This window comes from Berghia stephanieae, chromosome 8 (genome assembly GCF_034508935.2).
Source record: "Berghia stephanieae isolate SIO BIC M18660-M18661 chromosome 8, UCSD_Bste_1.3, whole genome shotgun sequence".
NCBI classification, from domain to species: domain Eukaryota; kingdom Metazoa; phylum Mollusca; class Gastropoda; order Nudibranchia; family Aeolidiidae; genus Berghia; species Berghia stephanieae.
Genome location: NC_088367.1, coordinates 44,294,000 through 44,303,999, shown reverse-complemented (window position 1 = coordinate 44,303,999; position 10,000 = coordinate 44,294,000). Strand labels below are relative to the sequence as shown.

Sequence of the window (10,000 nt, the reverse complement as noted above, 5' to 3'; positions counted from 1 at the left end):
TTCTATCACCTTTCTTGTAGATGGGTTGGACAAGAGCGTGCTTCCAAACAATTGGTATGTCTCCCGTTTCAAGAGAGAGTTTGAACAAATGTGTGAGGGCAGGTGCAAATTCGTTACTCAATATCTTTAAGAGACGGGATGGTATTTTGTCTGGGCCACATGCTTTCTTTGGATCTAGAGAGGCGAGGAGTTTGGAAACGCCCTCTACTGTCACATTGATTTCAGCCATAGTGTTGGAATCGTTTTCTTCGCCTTGTAGTTGTTGAGTGGTAATTTTGGTATGAGCTTTTGAAGCAATAACAGAGCAGAATTGGTTATTAAGTATGTCTGCTTTTTCCTTTGCATCAGAGTATAATACACGATCATGCTCAAGGGGCGCTATACCAACCGAATCGCACCTCCTACTTTTTATAAATTTCCAGAGCTTTTTGTTTGAGTCTTCACTAACAAGTTCCTTAACATGATTATGATAGGCCTTTCTACTCTCTTTTTGTGTTTCTTTTTTCAGTCGGGCATAATTGTACCAGTCTTTCTTACTGTTGGACTTTCTCGCTCTGCTCCATGCCTTTTGTTTCCGTCTAGATAATCGTTTGACGGTGGTGTTTATCCATGGTTGGTGAAATTTCCTTGAGCTTTTCTTCGTTGGTACATGTTTGGTCATCATTTTGTTTAGGTGGTCGTTGATGGCAGTCCAAACATCCTCAGTGCTTTCTAGATGTTGATTAATTATGTTTTCACTAAAAAGACGTGTTTCTGTCCGCATTTCGGCGATATTTGCCTTTTTCCAAATAGTAATAGGGTGTGATTTTTTTGTTATTTTGTTTGCTTTGATAGTGCTTTCCGTGATGAGAATGTCATGGTCACTAATGCCTGGAATGGTTGTACACTTGACAATTAAATTTGGTCGATTTGTGATAAATAAGTCGAGGATATTTGTACCCCTTGTTGGATTTTTGTTTATTTGACTAAGGCCAAAATCTTGCAATTTGTTAATAAATGCTTGTTTTATAAATGAAGGATATTGGTAACTGATTATTTTTTCTTGTTCCCAATTGATATCAGGTAGGTTCAGGTCTCCGCTTAACCAGAGTACATTTTTCGGGTCTAGGCTATCAATACAGCGTGTTATCTCAGTCATTTGTTCCATAGTTGAGTTTGAAGGTGTTCTATACATAGCGCCCACAGTGAGTAGGCCTTGTTCTGTTTTGATATTTACGATCACCGATTCTGATTTTGTTTGAATGTCAAGCTTTAATACTGAGAGGTTCGTTGTTGTTGCAACCAGCACCCCACCATACCTATCTTCTCGGTCTTTCCTGAACACGTTGAAATATGTCTCTGGTGGAAATATTTCACTGTCCTTTATTTCGGTATGTAGCCATGTTTCCGTACCTATGATTATGTCTGGTTTTATTTCTGATATCAATTTCCAAAATTCCGGTAGTTTTGGAATTAAACTTTGAAAGTTTATGGTCATAGTTCTCAACATGTTTCTCGGTTCACCATTACGGTCACTGTTAGTTTGCCTGTTTGCTATTTTAAGCGTGTTATGATTTGAGTTGATTTGGTGATTGATTCTTTTTATTTCATTTGGCCTCATATTGATCCTTCTTCCCCCCTTTGTTGTTATTGTCTTATTTTCACAAGCCACGTTCTCATTATGTTTACTTAAGTCCTGCATCTCATCAAAATGATCAGGTGTTGTCATTATGTTTTGTTGATATGTTGATGTGTCGTTTACTATTGGCATGTTGTTGTGAGTGTCGTTGAGTGGTATGTTGATCAGAGACCTTGGGCACCGTTGTGTGTTATGTACTTTGAGTGCTCTATTAGTATGAAAGGGCGGTGGTCTGTGACCTATTTGAATATTTATTTTTCTTCGTTTCCGCACACCACCACGACTTGGTCGTAGCCGCTGGCTATTACTGCTATTATTGTTACCGTGATACCAAGACGATTCTGTGTCATTCCAATAAATGTTGTCGTAATAAGGATAAAAATAGATATGGCACATCGTGACTAAAAATCGTAACGTAAGTTTCCTGGTATATTTGAATGTCCCGGTATCCACTGGAGAGATAAGTCTACTCTGTGTGTTGTAAGGAATTCATCTAGTTGAGATCTTAAACTATTGAACGTTGAGGAGAGTTTATCTAAATCGAAGAACCGATTTGGAGTCTGTGAAGATGACAGTGTTTTGAAATTTTGAAGGGTTTAGCTGAAAAACAGAAGAGAGGTGTCGCAGTGAGGCTTCTATTGCAACTGCCTCTGCCTCGTAGTTTGAGCAGGAGCTTCCGCAAGAATTGTGGATTTTATCACAGGTTTTATCTGGGTATTCTACTACAAACCCATACCCAGCATTTTTAGTTCCTTTGTGGGCAGATCCATCTGTGTAAACATGTATCCAGTTGTCTGGGTATTCTTGTATTGTCTTCATTGCTAATGTTTGTATATCTGATTTGTTTTTATTTCTTGTTGTTTCTTCTACGAGGTTAGTCTTTATTTTTGGAAGTTTTAGTTCGGCGTATGGAGGTTTTTGACTGATTAAAATAGATTTTTCTCTGTTTTCTGGGAGTCTGTGTCTTTCATTCAAGTTGTTAGCAATGTGTAGCAGGGATTTTTGTTTTAATCTTGTTCTTGGTTTCCATTTCTCTGCCAGAATTCTGTTTGGATGGTTTTCCTCTTTTCGTTTGTATCTTTCAACCATTTCAAGCACTGCTGATTCTCTGCAAAGTCCAAGTGGTTCCACATTAGTATGTATTTCACATGCTGCTGTGGGTGTCGATCTCAGGGCACCGGAGATGAAGCGAAGGGCTTGGTTTTGTACTCTGTCAAAGGTTTTGTGTGTGTTTTTACTACCTACATTTTGGAGGGCTAAATTGTAGTCCATGACGGAACGCACATAGCCTAAAAAGAGTTGTCGAAGCGATTTTTTGTCTGCTCCCCAATTAGTACTGCTAGTCGTTTTAGTAACTGGAGTCTCTTTTTGGCTTTGATTTTTACATTCTGAGTGTGTTTGTTCAGAGATAGTTGTCTGTCTAACTGTATGCCCAAATATGTGGGGTTTTCTTCTTTCGCGAGTCGATGGCCTTGGATGGAGAGTGTTATTTCTTTCTTGGAAACAGGATGGCTCTTAGTAAATATAGAGTAGACTGTTTTATTGCAATTAACTTTTAATTTCCATTTATCACAGAAGGTGTTTAAGCTTTCTAAATCTTCATTTATTCTATTGGAGGCTATTGGTAGGTGCTTCGTAGTATACCACATAACTAAATCGTCAGCATATAGGGCCTTTTCTGTCTGTAATACTTCTGGTAGATCATTTATAAAAATAAGAAAGAGAGTACAGCTGAGGCAGGATCCTTGTGGGAGACCTTCCTCTAATACTTCTCTGTTTGACAGTCCGTTATTAATTTTTGTTTGGATTGTTCTGTTACTGAGAAATTGTTTAATCCAGGAGTAGAGATTTCCATCAATTCCGTAGTCCATCATTTTTGATAACAACCCTTTCCTCCATACTTTGTCATAGGCTTGTTGGTTCAACAAAAACCGCGACTGTATGTTTTCCATCTTGAAAGCCATCAATTATTTTTTGACTTAATCTAAACAATTGATCTTCTGTTCTTTGCCCTATCCTAAAGCCTGCCTGATATTTATTTAGTAGGCCACATGTCTCCAGCCACCAGTATAATCGGTTATTTACCATTCTCTCAGCGATCTTTCCAACACATGAGGTGAGAGATATTGGTCGGTAACTTTTCGTTTCGTCTGGTGGTTTATCTTTCTTTAAGATTGGAATTATAATAGCATTTTTCCATCCCCTTGGTACTATTTCTGTCTCCCATGTTAGATTTATAAGTTTGAGAAGCATCTGTTTACCTCTCACGCTAAGATGCACGAGCATTTCATTGTGTATCTTATCTGGTCCAGGGGATTTCCTTAACTTGAGTTTTTTCATAGCTCTGTGAAGTTCTGACATGGTAAAGCCCTCTTTGAACAGGTATGAGATAGCTTTTGGGGCCTTTTCTTGATGTTTAAGGTCTTTAATCAATTTTTTGTCCTTTTCACTTCTTTTTGATGCCTTGTTTACTGAAGCAAAATGTTTGTTGAAGATCATGGCTTTTTTTTGGTCATCTACCGTTGTTCCTTCTGTAGTTTTCATGGACTTTGGGTTGGTTTTCGGGGTTTCATTGTTAAGATTATTAAGTAAGGCCCATGCTTTTTTCCCATTTTGATTGAGGTCAATATTAGCGCATGTGTCTGCCCATTTCTTTCTTTTAGCGTTGTTAATAGTTCTTTTGACAATTGACGATGCTTTATTGTACTCAATCTTGTTTTTAATGGTTTTGTTTTCCTCTAAGTTTTTCCTTGTTTCCTTTCTTGCATTTACTGCTTTTTCAATTTCTTTGCTCCAGAAGGGTTTGTAATTCTGTCGACTACCTCATGGAATTCCTGCTTTTGCAGCTGCAAGAATGGCTTTGGTGAGGGCTTCGTTTAAATGTTCTACACTTGATGTATCTGTAATTTTTGGAAGCTGGTTATCTAATGTTGCTGTGAAAACATCCCAGTTTGCTTTCTTGAAATTCCATTTGGATTTCTGCTCAAATGTTTTCTTCTGTGTTTGAACTGTCATTTGTGTTAAAATTGGTTTATGGTCACTGCCTATTTCATCCAGGACTTTAATGTGACAAGAATTCAGAAGGTCAAAGGAGATGATGGTTAGATCGGGATGACTCAGGGACATATGAGCTCTGTGAAGAAGGGTGGGGACTGAGTCTGCATTTTGTAAAATGGTGAGGTTGGTTGTATTGCAAAGCTTTTCTAGTTCTTTTCCTGTGTTGTTTAAATTTTTGTATCCCCATAGTGGAGAATGGCCATTGAAGTCACCAGCAATTATTGTGTTGTTGTATTGGGAACTGTTTAGATCTGTTAGGTTTATAGTACACCGTGGAGGGTTGTAAATGTTGTAAATGGTAAATTTCTTATTTAGGTGCCATAAGGTGACTTTCTGTACATCGGTTGAGTTCTGTGATGGTTTAGAAGTAACATCTCCCGTGATGTCATTTCTTATATAAGTAATAACACCACGGCAGTCGTCACATTTGCAGGTATAGTATGTATAACCAGCAATATATGGATCGCTATTTTTATACAGGGTTTCCTGAAGTAAAGCAATGTGAACTTCCTTTTCATTTAATAATTTCTTTAGCTCTGTCTTTTTATTCCTGATTCCACAAATGTTAATTTGTAAAATATTCAAATGTTTGTGGAATTTATTTGTCCCAGTAGCTGACTTTTCGCGCAGATCAGCCTGGGTACTCACTGTCTGGCGCGGACCTTTTTCGAGGCGACGTCCGAGCTCGTATGCTTTCCTTTTGTTTGTCATGGCATGCTGGGGAGTCTCTGGTCTGTCTTCCCACCCTAACCTGTATTCCTTGTCAGCTGCATAACATCAGGAGTTGAGCTGCAGATGCATGTTCCTCATATAATTAATTTTTTAGAGGGTTTAGTCAAGTAGCCTTCATTTTGTCTTTCCCACAGTCTCTTTCATGATTGACGGTCGCCCATTCCCCGCCACCTACTGTTTCCTGGCTTGCAGTTATCAATTTCAGTTATTCTTTCTGCTTAAAGGGCCATATTTCATATACAGAGGATCGTCACGTCCTGGGTCATTTGTGTCGATGAGAGATTCTGTGGGCCTTAAACAAACGGATACCATCCCTTTCCCCTAAAAATCTCAATTTTTAAAGAAGGATACATGATTACAATCAATCACAGATAGTCATGCAGAAGACATGGGCCACAGGCCGACCAAAGAGGGAGTATAGAAGTGTTAAAGTTACAGTACTAGGAAACAAGTATGAGCTATAGGGGTAGATTAAGAAAAGTAAGGACATACAGAGGACACTACACTACAGAATGAGTGTGAGGTGGGTGGGTGAGGAGCAGAGCGTGTACCACTCATCGGTGGGTTCTGTCTCCTGCACCTTAAGAGGAAGGGGTCCCACCTACTCCCTAGCCCGGTTATACCGCCGGGGACTCGGTCGCGCCCATAACAAACTCAGTAGAAACGGGGAACACCACGGGAAGGTGCTGTTATGGACACAATAATGCATGAGAGGCCATATGCAATAATCTCTGTCAGACAGGATTACGCGGCAATCAACGCACCTGGAAATGAGAGGTGTTGGGTTCGAAATGCACATCAATTTCCTTTCAGCAAGCGGGACGTCCGGTACGATACATGCGTTCTTTAGCATAACATGCTCTACAACACACTGTTCATTTTAAAAAAAATTGTATGATGTACAAAAGAAATTTGAATTAGAGAATTGTTGGTTGTATCGTAACGAATGTGGTGAATTTGACGATTTTCCTTTAGTTGGTAAGGAGAGGGTTAATAGCTGTAATAGTTCCCTGTGCGCCTATGTGGTCTAGTGGTCTGACACTCGCTTTCGGATCGGAAGGTCCTGGGTTCGAGCCTTTCTCGACGCATAGTTGAGTCCTTGGAAAAACCTCTTTGCTCACATTCTCTCACCGCACTCATGTGTAAAATGGGTTTGTAATAGTTGCATTATCGCATTCGTCTGTAGTATTTCATTCATCTTGTTTTGTTGATAAAGGGGATACTCGAAACGTCCACAGTATTTGTCTTCGTATAATAAATTGAAGCTTACAATTTATCGTATTTTTTTGTCTGGCTACATTTCATACACACATTTTCAGATCTTTGTAAAATGAGTACTCGTCGAGGTCTCTGTTACAAAAAAAAAAACAACAAAAAACAAAAAAAAAAAAAATAAATAAATAAATAAAACAACAAACAAACAAAAAAAACATGAGCTTTTGTATAGCGCAATATTGACTAAACGTACTCAAAGCGCTTAACAAAGAGTCCCCGACCAACAGCAACACGTAACAAGTAGAACGACAGATGTTACAGTTTTTTTTCGGACAGAGACAACGCTGTTTTTACGGCCAGGTACTCATTTTACACACGAGTATGGTGAGAGAATATGATTAGAGAGCCTTTTCCAAGGACTCAACTATGCGCCCAGCGAGGCTCGAATCCAGGACTTTCCGATCCGAAATAGAGTGTTATACTGTCATCTGCATTTTTTGCCAAATTGGGACCTAAAATTTGCCAAAAGTTGCAAAAAAAAAAACCCCGAAAATTTGCCAAGAAATTTGCCAAAAAGACCAAAATTTGCCAAAAAATTTGCCGAGGAGAACTAAGCGTTTCAGTAAAAATTAAACACGTGATACAGAAAAAAAAATATATATGACAATTTATTACATTTAAGGAGGCTACATTTATTAATTTACACAATAGCGTTGTTACAAAGATTTTAAAGGATCATTATCCGTAGAGAGTAGCTTCCCTTGGTTTGAGCCCAGGCAAAGCTGCAACATTTCTCAAGTTTCGTACTTTTTTTCTCGTTATTTTGTTTTCGCTTCTTTGTTATCCCCAAAATTTGCCACGCGATTTGCCAATTTTCCCAAAATTTGCCACGATTTGCCAAATTTGGGAAATTTGCCAAAATTTTCGGATCGCCCTGATATTTGCGGGCGCAAAAAATGCAGATGACAGGTTATACCACAAAATCACATAGCCGCACAAAAAGATTGTAACATCGCTTCATAGCATCATGTTTCTTCCTAGATGTTACGTTTTTGTTGTTTGCTTAGGACCTGTGTAAGGCGCCTTGAGCACTCTTAATTAATATTTCACTTTATATTAGCTCACATGTCTTAATTTCCTCATGTTTTATTCTCAATACTGAGCTGTTATTGGTACTGACTGAAGAAGGGTTTTGAGCCTGGAACCTTCCAAGGTTAAATATTTTATTCTTTTTGTTTCTTTGTTTGAAGGTGTTGGTGTACAACGGACAGCTTGACCCAGCAGTGTCAGTGCCGATGATAGAGGAGTTCCTATCTACTCTTGAGTGGTCTGGAAAGAAGGAATATGTGGCCGGAGACAGTAAAGTTATTTGGAAGGCCAGTGATGGGGTTGCGATTGGATACGTGACGAAGGCAGGCAATTTGACAAGGGTGAGATATCATCATCATCATCATCATCATCATCCTCATCATCATCATCATCATCATCATCATCATTTCCTTTTTCACCCTGGCTCAGGCTCCCATAGTGGACAGGGAGGTACATTCTGTCTCTTCTATCCCCCTGTACCTGTTTTCCAATTGCTTTCTGTCTTTGAATGAGATTATACAGGCCCTGGCCTGATACCCTGGCTGGAAGGGAAACAGTATAGTTATTGTTTTGGGAGGTGATATTTTTTCATTGTATATCATCTGCACTGTATTATTTTTCATTTTCCATGTTATATATGATTTGTAAACAATTGAATTTATTCCTCTGTGCTTGTGTCTGGATAAGACATTTAGTGATCTCAAACTAAGTATACTACGATTTCAACAAAAAATATCTCGTTTAATAAATACAAAGAGATGAAAGAATCGTATAATGACAATATTGCTGTCATCTGATTTATAACTTTACGCTAAATGTAAAAAGGTTTGATCCGCCGACCATCGAAATCCTGGTGCTGGACATATCTACTCAATGTGACCCACCATCTCAAAACAGTTTTATATCGAGCTGAACCATTTTCTTCCTTTTTTTTCATTGCAGGTAATTTTGCGTTCTGCTGGACACCGCACAGCCATTGACCAGCCTCAGCATGTCCTTGACATGGTCAAGCGGTTTGTGTCTGATCTTTCCTTTGAAAAAGTGACCAGCGACCACAAAACACTTGTAGAAGCTGATATTGTGTAATCCAGGATGGTGTTATGTCGGACTGAACTCGATGATGAAATTAAACTCGTAGTGGTAGGGAATATAACCACGCCCCATGACCTCTCTGACTCGGACAGTCCGAAGAGTCATTATTCAGTAAACAATGGCAGTGAGTGTAAGAGATATCAAACTACATGTATAATAACCTCGATGGAATGAACTTAATTTTCTTTTTAAAAAACAACAACAAAACTTGTTTACTCGCCTGATTAATCATAACTCACAAAGCTGTCTTTAACCTAAAATGGTTATTGATGCTATGCATTTAGGTAAAATACTCACAACGTCTGCCAGCCAACTTAAACATACCAACACACACGAAAAAAGTGTGTAACCTTTGATGTTTAGTATAGTTATAGTCTTTTTGAGAGAATTTTTGGAAGGGCGTATCACCCAACTAGCGGTGTAAAAACAATAACAAAGAGCTGGTTGATGCCAACTTCATATCTTCTATAGAAGGAATGAAGTTGACGTCACACAACCAAAGGGACCAAGATCGATCCCGGGTGCAATCGAGATTTTTTTCTGACCCCCTGTCCATCCAGCAGTGATTACACAATCTGGGTCTTTTAGATCTGGTGGAAAGTACTTTGCGATAGACTAGAAGTCCTATCCAAATAGTAGCAAACAATTGCTTTTGTCCGTTTCACGCTATAGAAACCGGGATAAATTCCGGCTCCATGGGCCTTTGGTCCCGAGAGACTGCTCTTTTTTAGTTTGGATGTTTGGACGGGTTTGAGGGTGTGTCAAAAATCCTGTGTTTGAGTGGTCAATAAATGTCGAATGGTTGATAGGGTCAACTGTCGTGGCGTCACTTCCTTCGTAATGACGCATCGTAACTGGTTCTAAACTATCGGGAAAATGGCGGACACCATTGTCTCCATCACCTCCCTTATGAAATACTTCTCCGAAGAGCATAAAAATGTATCCAGAGGAGAAAAACATTATAAATCTGATCACGTTTTGAATTTTATATATTCCGATCATATGGCATGTGAAAAACTTCTAGCCGGCATGAAGAATAAAAAATAGGTACCGATTTTCTTTGTTTAGAACCAAGCTGACAGTTGTTGGGTGGACGTGACACCAGACTGTTGAATCCTATTGAATCTAAAGTCAAATTGATTAGAAATAATAATTTAATTTTTTTTGAAAGTTAAGAAACAAAATCTCAATTAATAA

The 10,000-nt window shown here is 38.8% G+C and overlaps 1 protein-coding gene across 4 annotated transcripts in view; it reads left to right on the top strand.

Moving 5' to 3' along the window:
* Positions 1–10,000, top strand: part of LOC144978737 (venom serine carboxypeptidase-like) — a 35,750-nt gene that overhangs the window by 24,416 nt on the left and 1,334 nt on the right. For all 4 annotated transcript variants that reach the window (XM_078925169.1, XM_078925168.1, XM_078925167.1 and 1 more), the window contains exons 12-13: positions 7,873–8,052; positions 8,654–10,000. The exon at positions 8,654–10,000 is cut by the window's right edge and continues 1,334 nt beyond it. In XM_078925169.1, the coding sequence (XP_078781295.1) occupies positions 7,873–8,052; positions 8,654–8,797 (324 nt within the window). In that variant the 3' untranslated portion in view covers positions 8,798–10,000. The remainder of the gene's footprint in view (positions 1–7,872; positions 8,053–8,653) is intronic.